Here is a 16,134-nt window from a genome sequence, read left to right on the forward strand (position 1 = left end):
CAGTCTGCCGGGCTCCTCTGTCCATAGGATTCTCCAGGCAAGAATAATGGAGTGGGTTGCCATTTCCTTCTCCAATACACTGCTGGAGGAAATGTAAAAAAACCACTTCACTTAGCAATTTCTTATGAAATTAAACATACACTTGATCATATGACTCAGTCATTCTACACCTAAGCATTTACCAGAAAAATAAAAACAAACATCCCACAGAGACTTGTATACGTATATTCATAGCAGGCTTACTTATAAGAGCCCAAAATGAGAAGAAAAAATGTCCATCAACAGGTTAATGGATAAACAAATTATAGTTTATACTTATAATGGAATATTCCTCAGCAATAAAAAGGAGTGAATTACTGATGTATACAATAACTGTTGTTTAATCTCAATATTCTGAGCCAAAAATCCAGACACAAAAAGAATACATACCAGAACTGTAGAACACAAAATTCTCATTTTTGTAGATGAAAAAGGGCTTCCCCGGTGGCCCAGTGGTAAAGAATCCACCTGCCAGCGTAGGAGATACAAGAGATGGGGGTTCAATCTTGGGGCTGGGAAGATCCCCTAGAGAAGGAAAAAGCAACCCACTCCAGTATTTTTGCCTGGAAAATCCCACGGATAGCAGAGCCTGGAGGGCTACAGTCCACAGAGTCACAAAGAGTCGGACATGACTGAACAACTGAGCACACGCACAGAGCACACAAAACCAATTTATCACGACAGACCAGCTCTCGCCTGAGGAGCAGGGTAGACACAGGCCAGCCGACTGCAAAAGTGCACAAGCAGCTTTGTCTGCGTCTTCACTGAGGTTATGGTTTCCCAAATGTATATACTTGGCAAAATTCATCCAACTGTACATTTTAAATGAACACGTTTTATCATATGCAAAATTTACCTCAATAAAGTCAGCTTTTTACAGGGTGAAATTCCATTCTACCACCTCTAATGGCAGAGGATCTGCTTTTCCTGAAAGCCCCAAATCTACCCCTAGGGAGCCCACACCAGTCTGGTGGTGGCAGGCGCATGGTCCTGAATACAGTGCCCACCTACAAGCAAGGACTGACTTGCAGCTCTACAACCCAGCAGCAAATAAAGTTTACCAATTTTCCAAAACTGGTCTTCATGACAAAAATAAACTAGGCCAATACTCTCTCACTATAAAAACGTCACACAATCCTAAGTGTTATTTATAGACACATATTCCCTATTTGATCCAGAGTCTGAAACCTTACAAGTATTCTCCTCTAAGTGAATAAAAAATGGCAGAGCATTAAAAAAAAAAAAAAATCCCTCTGATCCTCAGATTCAGTGTCCCTCATCCTGGAGCTTTTAAAACAGCAACAGAGGCAAACAGAGGTTTGCCAAGTCAGACTTTAGCCAAGTACTGAGTCTGTATCTCATTCTTCTGGCTCCCCCGTCACAGTCCCCTTCTAATATTGGGGAAGGCCTCTACATAAGGCTGGGGAAAGGCAGAACCTGCTTCTTATTATATAAAAGCTCAAAATACCTGATAATCAAAAGCAAATATTTGCAGCCAGATTACTTGAGTTTAATCCCTAGCTCCTCCACATATTATGTAAACTTCCTAAAAGTCTCAAAGTTCCTACAATTCTCTTTCCTCATCAGTAAAATGATATTAGTACCTACCTTAGTTGTTGTAAGGATAAAAGGAAATATAAAGTATTTAGAAGAGTGTCTGGCATATAACAAGCTCTACAGAAGTTACATTATTCTTGTTTGTTTCCCAAGCTCTGGGGCAGCTGCCACGCGACCTAGGTTCTATGAAGGCTCAGCCCAGACCTGAGATCAGAAACTAGCGACAACAAGAGGAGTGATAAAAACTCACTGAGGGCAGCAGTAACCGCGGTGGGACCAAGCTGCCACTACATGGGGGCAGCGCCAGTTACCACAGCCAGTACCCAGAGTCCCGGCAGTGCCAGCTGCCAAGCCCCGGCAGCACAGTGCCCGCGCTGAAACCGTGCTGAACCGGGATCCGGGGCATACTCCCCGATAGGGAACCTGGATTCTGGTTTCCAACTTCCTTGTAAGTTACCTCAGATCCTCTTAGTGAATGTCTTTTCTATGTAAGTGACCTGGAATTGGTTTCATCTGCTTGCAACATAAGACACTGAAAGCTGAATTACAGGAAGTGGATAAATGGAAAAAAGTCTTACAATATCCTTGTGAGTGCTTTTGAGTAACAATAATAACTATGAAATGCTCTAGAAACCTTTCAGAATGCTAGTGAATGAATTACCTATGAAACCTGTTTGATAGCTTCATGGTTCCTTAATTTGCCAGTAATAACTGAATGCTGACCTTTATTAACTGCCTTCTATCAATATATGCCAGGTGCCACGCTAACAAGCTTAACAATGTTAACAAGCTTAACACGTTAACAAGCTTAACAACCTGAAATATTTCCTTTAATGTTTACAACTGCCCTGTGAGGAGTTAATGTTAGTTGCTCAGTCGTGACCGACTCTGTGACCCCGTGGACTGCAGTCCTCTAGGCCTCTGTTCTACAGGCAAGAACACTGGAGTCAGTAGCCATTTCCTTCTCCAGGAGGTCTTCCTGACCCAGGGATTGAACCCAGGTCTCCTGCATTGCAGGCGGATTCTTTACTCTCTGAGCAACAAGGGAAGCCCATGAGGGGAATAAGATTTTCCCAATTTAACAGATAAGAAAACTGAGGACTAGGTCCATTAAAGGATTAAAATAATTTAAATAATGTATCCTCTTGCAAATGGAGCCCTACAATGAAAACAGTGAGTACTGACTGTGTGTCAGCTACTGTTCTATGTGTTTTTCACATATTAACCGATTTAATTCTAATTGCTCAATGTGCATTATCTCCTTCAAAACCCACAAAACACTCAAACTTAGGTACCATTATTATATCTGTTTTACAGGTAAGAAGACAGATAAGAAATCTCTCAATGACATGCAGCTACCAAGTGATGAAATGGGATTCAAATCTGGCACATTGGCTTTGAGAGGCCTTATTTTTAGCCTCAACATCACAGAGTCTCTCAAAGGCAAGTGAAACACATCAATGTCATGCCAGCCAATATATATGCCAATGGGTCATGCCAATATATATGCTTTCAGACATTTATGAGTCAAACGTACTGTTTCCTTGATGCTGACCACTTGTACTGCTGTTCTCTCTATTTCCGTATCGTCCTACACAGTTAGAGTGGCATTTGTCTTAATCTGACCCTTCACTTTCAACAATTCAAGACTGAAGCATCAGCTTCCAATCACACCCTTAGTGCTGCCTTTTGCTAATACCAGAGCCCCAGAGACAGCTGCATCTAGGACCTGCTACTCCTGGCTGTGGGAGGCTGCAGAATTGAACTAGGATGTCTGGGAATCAGGAGCTTCAAGACACGGACTAAGCCTGCTATTGCAAACAGCATCAGCTGCCAGAAAATATGGATGTTATTACTGATCCTGATAACTCCATAGTTATTAACTGGGGTCAATTTTAGTACCCATCCCCCCCTCTAAGGACATTTCTGAATGTTATAGCCGGGGATGGCGTGCTACTGGCATCTTGAAGATACCAGGCAGGAATGTTGCTAGAAGTCCTACAATGCACAGGATAATGTCCCACAATAAAAACCTTATAGCAAAATATGTCTTAAGGCTGAAAAACCCTGTAAATAGCCTGATGCTACATACTGCTTCTTATAATAGCAGACCTTATTGGTCTAATACATAATCACTTTATCAAATTACCTACGACATCTTTCAGAGAAGTAGAACAAATAATCCTAAAATTATATTGAACCAGAATTGCCAGAGCAATCCTAAGGAAAAAAACAAAGCTGGAGGCATAACCTTTCCAGACTTCAGACAACACCACAAAGTCACAATAATCAAAACAGTGTGGGATTGGGGGGGGAAAAAAAAACAGATACATGGATCAATGGAACAGAACTAAGAGCCCAGAAACAAACCCATACACCTACAGTCAATTAATCTTTAACAAAGGAGGCAAAAATACACAACAGGGAAAAGACAGTCTCTTCAGCAAATGGTACTGGGACAGCTGGACAGCCTCATGTAAATCAATGAAGTTAAAACACACCCTCACACCATACACAAAAATAAACTCAAAATGGCTTACAGCAGTGGTCGCCAACCTTTTTGGAACCAGGGACTAACTTCATGGAAGACAGTTTCTCCATGGCCCAGGCTGAGGGGGATGGCTTGGGGGTGATTCAAGCACATTACATTCATCGTGCACTTTATCTCTAGTCTAAGGACACTGATCTGACAAGAGGTACTACTGGTCTTCAGTCTGGAAGCTGCGACCCCTGGCTTAAAGACTTAAAATATAAAACACGACACCATGACACTCCTAGAAGAAAACACAGGCAAACATTTTATGCCATAAATTGTACAGACGATTTTTTAGGTCAGTCTCCCAAGGCAAAAGAAACAAAAGCAAAAAGAAACAAATGGGACCTAATCAAAAGCTTTCACACAGCAAAAGAAACCACAAACAAAAGGAAAAGACAACCTATGAACTGGGAGAAAATATTGGCAAATGATGTGACTGATAAGGACTTAATCTCCAAACTATACAAATAGCTCATACAACTCAATAACCAACCAACCAACCAACCCAATCAAAAAATGGGGAGACACTTAAGTAGACATATTTCCAAAGAAGACATACAGATGGCTAACATGCACATGAAAAGATGCTGCTGCTGCTGCTGCTAAGTCGCTCCAGTCTTGTCCGACTCTGTGTGACCCCAGAGATGGCAGCCCACCAGGCTCCCCTGTCCCTGGGATTCTCCAGGCAAGAACACTGGAGTGGGCTGCCATTTCCTTCTCCATGAAAAGATGCTAAACATTGCTAATTACTAGAGAAATGCAAATCAAAACTACACCTCACACCAGTCAGAATGGCCATCACCGAAAAGTATACAAACAAGTGCTGGAGAGGGCATAAAGCAAAGAGAAGCCTCCTACACTGCTGGCAGACTGTACGCTGGTGCAGCCACTACGGAGAACAGTATGAGCATGTGCATGCTAAGCTGCTTCAGTCATGTCTGACTCTGCGACCCGATGGATTGCCCCGAGAGGCTCCTCTGTCCATGGGATTCTGCAGGCAAGAATACTGGAGTGGGTTGCCATGCCCTCCTCCAGGGGATATTCCTAACCAAGGATCAAACCTGCGTCGCTTTATGTCTCCTGCACTGGCAGGCGGGTTCTGTATCACTAGTACAGATTACTTCAAAAACTAGAAACAGAACTGCCATATGATCCAGCAACCCCACTCCTGGGCACATATCTGGAGAAAACGATAATTCAAAAAGATACATGCATCCCAAATGTTCATGGCAGCACTACTTACAAAAGCCAAGGCATGGAAACGGCCTAAACGTCCATCAACAGATGAATGGGCAAAGATGACGTGTGTGTAAGCGCACGCACACACAGGGGATACTATTCAGCCAGAAAAAAAGAATAAAATAATGCCATTTGCAGCAACATGGATGGACCTAGAGATTGTCATATTGAGTGAAGTAAATCATAGAAAAACAAGTACTATAAGATATCACTTACATGTGGAATCTAAAATACGACACAAATGAATGTATTTACATAAAAATAAACAAATTCAGACACAGAAAACAAACTTATGGTTCTTGAAGGGGAAAGGGGCTGGGAGAGGGATAAATCAGGAGTTTGTAATTAGCAGATACAAACTACTATATATAAAATAAATGACAAAGTCCTCCTGTATCAGACAGGGAACTGTATTCAGAATCATGTAATAAAGGCAACCCACTCCAGTACTCTCGCCTGGAGAATCCCAGGGACGGAGGAGCCTGGCAGGCTACAGTCCATGGGATCACAAGAGTCAGCTACGACTTAGCAACTAAACCACTACCACCAATAAACCATTTTGGAAAAAAATATGAAAAAGAATGTGTGTGTGTGTGTGTATACATATAACTGAATCACTTTGCTGCACACCAGAAACTAACACAGCATTGTGAATCAACTGTACTTTAACAAAATACAACTTTAATGTCATAAATGCAATGCATTTCATAGCATAAGACCAACCGTGCTGGGGAAGAATAACTCCCCCATGCCCTTCTTTGGTGAAGCCCTTAACACTATTCATCACTCCAGCGAACTTTCTCAACACTACATTAGTTATGCTGCTGCTGCTGCTAAGTCGCTTCAGTCGTGTCCAACTCTGTGTGACCCCATAGATGGCAGCCCACCAGGCTCCCCCATCCCTGGGATTCTCCAGGCAAGAACACTGGAGTGGGTTGCCATCTTCTTCTCCAATGCATGAAAGTGAAAAGTGAAAGTGAAGTTGCTCAGTCATGTCCAACTCTGTGCGACCCCATGGACTGTAGCCCACCAGGCTCCTCCGTCCATGGGATTTTCCAGGCAAGAATACTGGAGTGGGGTGCCACTGCCTTCTCCAATGTTATAATATGGCTCAAAAAACTGCTGATGGGGCTTCCCTAGTACTTGGTTAAGAATCTGCCTGCCAGTGCAGGGGCCCTGGGTTCTGTCCCTGATCTGGGAAGGCCCCACGTGCTGTGAAACAGCTAAGCCTGGGCAGCACCACTCCTGAGGCCAAGTTCCAGAGCCCGCGAGCCACAATTACCGAGCCCACCGGCCTCAACTATCAACGCCCACCCTCCGCAACAAGAGAAGGCACCACAGCGAGGAGTTCGTGCACTGCATCTAGAGAGCAGCCCCCGCTCTCCACAGCCAGAGAAAGCCCTCACAGCAGCCAAGACCCAGCAGAGCCAGAAATCAGTACAACAACAAAAAAAAACAGAAAGATGCCGACAGTCTGACCCCTACCCACTTGCAGTCACCACTCAGACTCTATCCTCCCCTGACGGTCTCCGTCCTGGCCAACGGAACGCCTGCCTGCTCACTGCATCTGCACCCCTGTGGTTGGTGCAATAACTCTTCCTCCTATAAATTCAACCCCGAGTCTATAGTCTTTTCTGTGGCTGCTGAAGACCAAAACTAAAAGAAAAAGCTCACATAATTTTTTCTAACACTGTTTGTTTTCTACTCCTGAAAATACGCCTTGAGATTAACACTGTAAAAGGCCTTACATTTTGACAATCAGCATTTATGACTACTGATGAGGAGGTGCGTTTTTTCCCTCTGATAGGCAGGGCTGTGTGAGGTGATATGCTTTGGGGTGTCTGTGGGCCGCCTGCCTGCTGACGACTGGGTTCATGTTCTTGTCTTGCTTGTTGTTCACGTGAGGCGTCCAGCGCTGGGTGCTGCAGGCAGTTGGGTGGTGCTGGGTCTTGGATTCAGGTGGGGGTCTTCAGGGGAGTGCTCACTGATTAATACTCCCTGGGGTCAGGAGTTCTCGGATGGTCTAGTGTCCTGACTCAGACGTCCCCTCCAGAGACTCAGGCCCAGGTTCTAGTCAGGGAACCAAGATTCCACAAGCCGTTTGTTATGGCAATAAAGGGGATTAAAACAAACAAGCTAACAAACAAACACACACAAAAAATCTCCCCCAAAACAACAAAAAAACCTCCAAAAATACACCAACAACAAAGAACAAAAAATGAAACGCAGACAAACGTTAAAAGCAAAATCAAACAGAAAACAAAAACAAAAGAACACACGCACACAAACGAAACCAAAACAGACCACAGAAAACTAAGTACAAGAGAGTGACTCCGTGAGCAAAGAAAACCAAAAATGGTGTCAACCAATCAGAAACAAAACTAAACCACAAACAAGACCAAAGTAGAGTGCCAAATGAGGAACACAGCAAAGAAAACAAAATAACCAAACAAACATGATGGGAAAAAAAAAAAAAAGGAGAGCAAAAACTATAAAAGAGGGCTTCCCAGGCTGCTCAGAGGTCAAGAATCTGCCTGACAAGCAGGACACGTGGGTTTGATCCCTACGTCGCGAAGTTCCCAGGAGAAGGAAATGGCAACCCACTACAGTATTCTTGCCTAGGAAATCCCAGGGTCAGAGGAGCTTCAGGGAGCTACAGTTCATAGGGTTGAGAAGAGTTGGACACAACTTAGCAACTAAATCAACAAAAATTTATGATGATGGAAACACTTCACAGAAAATCAAAGATGCAACAATAACAAAAATTCACCCAAAGACTAAAAGTCTATCTTAATAATGTAACTGGAAATAAGTTTCTTGATGTTATCAATGTATTACATTAAGAATAGTAAAACCTAATTTCTAAAATACTTATTAGAAACAAGATAGAAACTTTCTAGAAAGGATATAAAAGAACTTGTCTTAGCCTTAGTCAGACTTCTGGAACAATACAAGACTTTACTTCTTCTAAAACACATATATTTAACATTGTTGTTTAATCTAATTTGCCCCTGAGCAGGTAAAAATAAAGTACAATAATAAGCTTCAAGCTTTTCAATGGTTTCTTATATCTACCACTTTAAAATGCTACTTTTAAACTCATTATAAAAGCGCCGTGAAATATTCTAATGATCAGTAGGTATCTGGTTCTGCTATCAAGTAGTTATATTTTCTTCTCATTTGAAAGATTCACTTCTTAATCTCAGTCAAACCTTAACAAAACAGCAATGAATAAAGTAAGCAGTGTGGAAAATAAGAAAAGGAAGTCACAAATATTCAACTGTAATTGTTCTAGTTATGGCTTCAGACAATGAAGGTCCAAGTGCTTAGTGAACCAATTATGCATGTCAACAGAGACCACATTCTGCTCTAAAACCAAAAAGCACAAATGCCTTCTGTGTCAGATGAAATTAGATTCTTTTTTTGCCTACAAAAAGAGAAAGCAATTCTATTAAAATCATAATTCAGTCTCTGAAATTTCCATCTGAATCAGTAAAAATATGACCTTTAAAACATGGTTAGTGTATTTATGGCAAAGTTAATTTAACACGGTTCAAGAGCATTAGGTGAATAAGCCCACCCATGAGATCTCAAGAGAACTAATCAACTTATCAGGAGACACAGATTTAAGGACTGGCTCTGCCCTTTTTATAACTGTACAGCAGTCACTTGTCCTTCCCTAGGTCTCAATTTCCTCTTTTATAAAACAAGATTCTTAACTTCACCTATACCTCATACAGCTATTAAAAGAATCAAATGTGAAATAGCTTAGAAATTAAAAACCTTCTATAAAGATGCTGTAATTCTAGCACTGATTTTAGTAAGGACCAACAGGACAGACCCTGGAGCTCCAGCACAGTCACTCCTAACTTTGTCACTGCTGCTGCTAAGCTGCTTCGGTCGTGTCCGACTCCGTGCCACCCCATGGACGGCAGCCCACCAGGCTCCCCCGTCGCTGGGATTCTCCAGGCAAGAACACTGGAGTGGGTTGCCCTAGGTGTACCCTAATGACATTTCTCTAAACAGACCAGTATCCAGACAGAGTTGAAATAGGTTACAAACGTTATTGTCTTGGCCAAGTTCTTTCTTTTTGTCTTTATTCCATCTTGTCATTGTCAATTCCGTGGTTTTTAAAAGGGAGATGATCCCACATAAGAATGGATAAAGCAAATGCGGTCAAGTTGAAATGATGATAATCTGGTTGACAAGTCTATGGGAGTTCATTTACTACTTCACTTTTATTTCATATGTTTCACATTTTTCTTAACAAATATTTTAATCTACTAGTATCAACACCTATTTGTCTTATATTTTCCAACCACTTGCTACTTGAATCCTGCATTTCAGACCTCTCTTCTAATCATCTGTCATTCTCATTTCTGAGCCAAGCAAATCTTAGCAGCTAGCTACTGCATTTCCTTCCACTCTTTTCTCACTGACCCTCAGTTCCAGCCAGAGTCCTCACTTCCTCAAACACACCAATCTTATTTTTGCTCTTGCTGTTTCCTCTTTCTGGAAGGTTCTTACTCCTAGATTTTCACATGCCCCTCCCTCAACTCAGTGAGGTATTTGCTCACCCAGAAAGGGCCTTTCCTGACCAACTCATGTAAATTAGCAATCATCACTCTTTAGCCTCTTATCCTGCTTTATAGCAGTAAAGATTTTATTATAATTTCAGTTCAGTCCAATTGCTCAGTCATATCCAACTCTTTGCGACCCCGTGGACTGCAGTACACCAGGCTTTCCTGTCCTTCACCAACTCCTGGAGCTTGCTCGAATTCATGCCCATTGAGTCAGTGATGTCATCCAACCATCTTATCCTCTGTCATCCCCTTCTCCTTCTGCCTTCAGTCTTTCCCAGCATCAGGGTCTTCTCAAATGAGTCAGTTCTTCGCATCAGGTGGCCAAAGTTTCAGCTTCAGCATCAGTCCTTCCAGTGAATATTCAGGACTGATTTCCTTTAGGATTGACTGGTTGGCTCTCCTTGCAGTCCAAGGGACTCTCAAGAGTCTTCTCCAATACCACAGTTCAAGAGCATCAATTCTTCAGCGCTCAGCTTTCTTTATGGTCCAACTCTCACATCCATACATGACTACTGGAAAAAACACAGCTTTGACTAGATGGACCTTTGTTGTCTATAATTTATTTATATGTTATATGTATTTTTAACATGTCTGTCTTCCTCCCCAATGTATTTACAACATAAAAGCCAACTCCACCTGACACAATCTTTCCATGACCTGAACTATCTTCTTAACACCAATTATGCTTCTTCAGATACCCTATTAAATCCAACTCATGCTTCCCCATACATGCGTCTGTTTCCTTTCTCTATGACTCTGCCCAGGTAGTGACCATCACCAGTCACATGCTCAAATGCTACCCCACACTGTAAGACAGTTTAAAGACCACCTTCACGGATATTCCTGGCTGACACTTCCTGAACTGCTATAATTCTTCATGTGAACCACTCCAAAGGCATTATTCTTCTACACTCTATTTTACTTATTTTAAAATTTCTCCTAATAACATGCAGCTTGTGTGCAGGATCTGAACAAATTCACTTTTAGACCTCTGAGTTACTTATGTAAAGAAGGAATGAAAATATTTGTATATCTATTTTTTGGGTATTATAATTAAGTATATGCATTACTGTTACTATATCAAAGGGCAGACAGAAAAGTAACGCAAAAACCCTAAAATACACTAATAAATACCTAATGCAACTACTCTGCTTTCCCTTTTTGTTGCTGTTGGCAAAAATACACCTGTTTTCCCAACTTCCTTGCTTCTGCCTTTATATAATTTTCCCCTACTAAGTTTCTTAAATTTATTCATATTTCTTTATGCTCAAATCACAGCTCTTTCCTTATTATCGATGTTAAGACTTCCAGGTCTTTGTTGCCAGTTTTCCACAGTTCGCTGTGATCCACACAGTAATGTCATATAGAACCTACATGAACCTTAAGTCACAGGGTTGATGTTTTTGGCTCAGTTCAAAATGTTGACAGTTTTTGCTGTTTTGTTTTGCTTTTAAAGAAATGAAAACTATAATTCAGGTCATCATATTCTAAGAAACTAGTATCCATATATCGTTTACTAGTAGAGTGAGAATTAATTCATTCATCAAACTGACCATCAGTTTATGTGCCAAGCTCTGCTATGATTATCCTGAATTACTGCAAAGTTTGATGTACAGAAATTTAAGAGTTAATGGCCAAAATACAGAGTTATAATACATAAAAGAAAAAATCTTATAAGCAAATTTGAGCCCTAAAATGTTTTCATCAAGGATATTAAAAAAAAAATTTAAGTTAGTAGAATTCTAATAAATGAGCAATTTCAAAGGCACAAAATATTCCTAAATCCAACTTTGGTTAACTGTAATAAACTCATACAAACCTTTTAAATTTGGGTATAAATTCAGATTATACTCACACACCTGGTTTTTCTTTTTTCTTCTTTCTTTTAAGTACAATATCCCTGGGTATGGCTAAAAATACAGAGAATGCCTAATATGAATTTACACACAAATTCTGAACAATTACTTGGCAGTGGATTCCTTCAGATCACTGCCATCCAGGTTTAACTCTCTACTGAGCAGGACATTTCTAGTTCAGTATCTATCCAGGGGACATTCAAGTAGCTGAAACTCACAGTGGTAAACCACAAAAAGAATAATTTTTACAATTATAAGCCTCATCATTGGCTGGGCTGCCAATGCTCCCTGTAGTTCACAGGTGTCAAACTTCTGATCATCTCTCAACAGTTCAGATTCAGAGATCTGATTATAAAAAATAAAAAACACGAGTTAAGACAAATATGGTATACATAATTCCCTAGGTTCTCAGAACTAAATATAACTACAATACTTCTTTGACAAATGGTAAATAGCCACACTACTTTAACTCACAAAGAATTCCGAATCCCTCACAGATAGTACATATTCTGCCAACCAGAGCTCATCTTTGACTTTTGAGCGAGAAGTAAATTATCTAGCTCTAAATCCTACATTAAAGCTCGTCATACAGACTCAACGTCTTGGGACGATGATGAAACATTATGGCTAGCATTGTCACCTACACAGACAGCAAACTGATTTTTTAACACTGCAAGTGGAGTCGGAAGAACCCATGTTATGCTCCAGACCTGCCCGTTACCCGACGTCAGCTACTACCTCTCTGAAAGTTAAAACATGTTCAACAAATAAATGAGGGAAATAAATGACGGCTGTTCTTCTTATCTCATTGGATTATATCAAATCAGTCTGAGGGGCAAGGTGGAAAAATATGAAAGTGCTACTCTGTAAATCTTTAACCACTATAAATTTGAGAGCTGTTACTAGGATTAGATGTTCAAAGAAATATCTGATTACTTGAATTCAATGTAAGATTAATTTCTTAATATCTCTGTATTCTAATGGGCTAGAACAGTGGTTTTGAGGTGATACAGAATCACCTACAGAATTTAAAACATTAACAACAATAAAAACATACACAGCCCTGGATCTAGCACTACACACTCAGATTTAGGGAGTCTGAGGTGAAGTCCAGAACTCAGTATTTTTTTTAAACATTACACCTAGATTCTGATGCATAATTACCTAGAGACAATACAGGATCAGATGAGCACAAATGTGAACCAATTACTACTATTACTTCAACAGAAACTTCGCTGCATATTTAAATTTAAAACTATAGTTTGACTCGACTTTTATTTCATTTTTATGGGACAAGTATATTGTAGAATTTCATATGCCCAAAGGCAAATGGTAATTGACTTACAATTATGAAGAAATGGCTCTCTTCTTCCCACGCCTTTCCTGTGTCTATATGTGTAGAAGAGTTTATTTAGAACGGCACATGGTTAGACAAACTAACTCAAGTCTAAACTTGAGTCTAAACTTGATTGACATGGGTTGACTTTAAAAAACAATATAAATATCACCCAATCACCTCAGAACTAGACTTGACTTCTTCTGTGGCTGGTTTAGATGTACCAAGAGTTGAAGTATCATTGCTGCAGTCAGACATACCTAAAAGTAAAATGTGTTAAGCACACATTAAATAATTTAGTTAAGAGAGCTGTATCACTTCACTGATATTCTTACATTCCACAACATAAATTATTTATTTACAGTCAGAATGTGTTTTGCAAAACTATCTACAATCATATGTGTATCTATTGATTGTAACAGGTAAGTGATTCTAAAAACAAACAAAAATTTAGGAAAAGTTTTTATGCAAAATGTAAAAATACATACTTCAATGACTAAAAAATAATTTCATTTAATCCTTATGGATATGAAACAAGTCAAAAGATCAGAGTGTCCACTTGATTTGACAGATGAAAAAACTGATATCCAAAGATGTCACGATATCAAAAGATGAAGCCAAAATATTATTTACTTATGGCCCACATAAAATCAATGTTTCAGATTAGAACTTAGACATGTTCCAGTTCCCTGGCCAGTGCTCTTTAATACTGTCACAAATGCAACTGCTCACTGTCAAAATTAAACACTAAAATCAGATTTCATTCAGTACAACTTTAAGAGGCGATTTCTGCTTCTAACTTGTTCAACAACATTAGAGAATGCCAAGCAAATAAAGAATTAAAATTCAGCAGTGTCCACACGACTAGAAAAAAAATCACTTTTAATTCCAATCTTAAAGAAAGGCAATGCCAAAGAATGTTCAAACTACCATACGATCACACTCATTTCATATGCCAGCAAGATTATGCTCAAAATCCTTCAAGCTAGGCTTCAGCAGTATGTGAACCAAGAACTTCCAGACATACAAGGTGGATTTAGAAAAGGCAGAGGAACCAGAGATCAATTGCCAACATCCGTTAGTGAGAGAAAGCAAGAGAATTCCAGAAAAAAACATCTGCTTCACGGACTACGCTAAAGCCTTTGACTGTATGGATCACAACAAACTGTGGAAAATTCTTAGAGAGATGGGAATACCAGACCACCTCACCTGTCTCCTGAGAAACCTGTCTGCAGGTCAAGAAGTAACAGTTAGAACTGGACATGAAACAATGGACTAGTTCAAAATTGGGAATCCTAGAAGGCTATATATGGTCACCCTGCTTATTTAACTTATATGCAGAGTACATCCTGTGAAATACTGGGCTGGATGAAGCACAAGCTGGAATCAAGATTGCCGGGAGAAATATAAACAACCTCATATATGCAGAGGACCCCACTCATGGCATAAAGTAAAGAGGAACTAAAAAACCTCTTGATGAAGGTGAAAGAGGAGAGTGAAAAAGCTAGCTTAAAACTCAACTAAAGATCATGGCATCTGGTCCCATCACTTCATGGCAAACAGATGGGGAAACAATGGATACAGTGATAGACTTTTATTTTCTTGGGCTCCAAAATCACTGCAGATGGTAACTGCAGTCATGAAATTAAAAGATGCTTGCTCCTTGGAAGAAAAGCCATGACAAAGTTAGATAGTATATTAAAAAGCAGAGACACCACTTTGCTGACAAAGGTCCTCATAGTCAAGGCTATGGTTTTCCTAGTAATCATGTATGAATATAAGAGCTGGACCATAAAGAAGGCTGAGCACCAAAAAATTAATGATTTCGAACCGTAGTGCTGAAGAAGACTCTTGAGAGTCCCCTGGACAGCAAGGAGATCAAACCAGTCAATCCTAAAGGAAATCAACTTTGAATATTCATTGGAAGAACTGATGCTGAAGCTCCAAGGCTCTGGCCATCCAACGTGAAGAGCTGACTCACTGGAAAAGACCCTGAGGCTGGGAAAGATCGAGGGCAAGAGAAGAAGGGGGTGACAGAGGACAAGATGGATGGATGACATCACTGACTCAATGGACATGAGTTTGAACAAACTTCAGGAGACAGTGAAGGACAGGGAAGCCTGATGTGCTGCAGTTCATCAGGTCTCGAACAGTCATACACGACTTAGTTACTGAACAACAACAGTAAGGAGATAGAAAAGTAAAATCTAATTCAAGCTAAAAGAGTAGTCAGTCCTCCATATCTGCAGGTTCAAACAAAGATTGAAAATATTTTTAAAAAAGGAAAAAAAAAACCCTTCGGAAAGTTTCAAAAAGCAAAACTTGAATTTGCCATACACCAGCAAATATTTACATAGCATTTACATTTGCATTACATTATATACTACAAACGTGTACATACTATATATGTATGTACATATTAAATACATATTAGAAGCCTGGCATGCTGCAGTTCATGGGGTCACAAAGAGTCAGACACGACTTAGCGAGTGAACAATAACATATTATAGGTAATTTAGAGATGATTTAAAGTATATGGGAGTATGTGCATAAGTTAGATGCAAATACTGTACCATTTTATACAAGCGCCTTCTTATCTGAGAGTGTAAAAGAACCAATGCCCCACCGATACCAAGGGTGACCGTACTTTGAATCTAATCAAGGAGATAGATAAATAAGCACAAAATACCACATCAGGTACTACAATGCAGAGAAACAGAGAAACAAAAAAACTCATGAAATACAATGAAGGGAACAATTTTTGTGCATGCTCAGTCACTCAGTCATATCTGACTCTTTGTGACCCCATGGACTTAGCCCTCCAATCTCCTCTGTCCATGGGATTTCCCAGGCAAGAACACCAGAGTGGGTTGCCATTTCCTTCTTTAAACAATTTTACTGCTTGCCAACTGAATCCAGTACCACATTAAGAAAATAATACAACATGAACAAGAGGGATTTATCCCAGGAATGCAAGACTGTTCAATT

The 16,134-nt window shown here is 40.1% G+C and overlaps 1 protein-coding gene across 40 annotated transcripts in view; it reads right to left on the reverse strand.

Moving 5' to 3' along the window:
- ARFIP1 (ARF interacting protein 1) overlaps positions 1 to 16,134 on the reverse strand; it is a 140,156-nt gene that overhangs the window by 107,191 nt on the left and 16,831 nt on the right. For 10 of the 40 annotated variants that reach the window (XM_086346274.1, XM_086346286.1, XM_086346273.1 and 7 more), the window contains exon 2: positions 13,327 to 13,406. The exons of 28 other annotated variants lie outside the window; for them this stretch is intronic. In XM_086346274.1, coding sequence (XP_086202400.1) covers positions 13,327 to 13,404 — 78 coding nt within the window. In that variant the 5' untranslated portion in view covers positions 13,405 to 13,406. Of the gene's footprint in view, positions 1 to 1,846; positions 2,029 to 13,326; positions 13,407 to 16,134 lie in introns of those variants that run through there. 2 more of the 40 variants (XM_086346265.1, XM_086346249.1) reach the window with 2 other exon arrangements.

Source organism: Bos grunniens, chromosome 17 (assembly GCF_055505025.1).
Source record: "Bos grunniens cultivar Pamir isolate PY7600 chromosome 17, Bosgru_T2T1.0, whole genome shotgun sequence".
NCBI classification, from domain to species: Eukaryota; Metazoa; Chordata; class Mammalia; order Artiodactyla; family Bovidae; genus Bos; species Bos grunniens.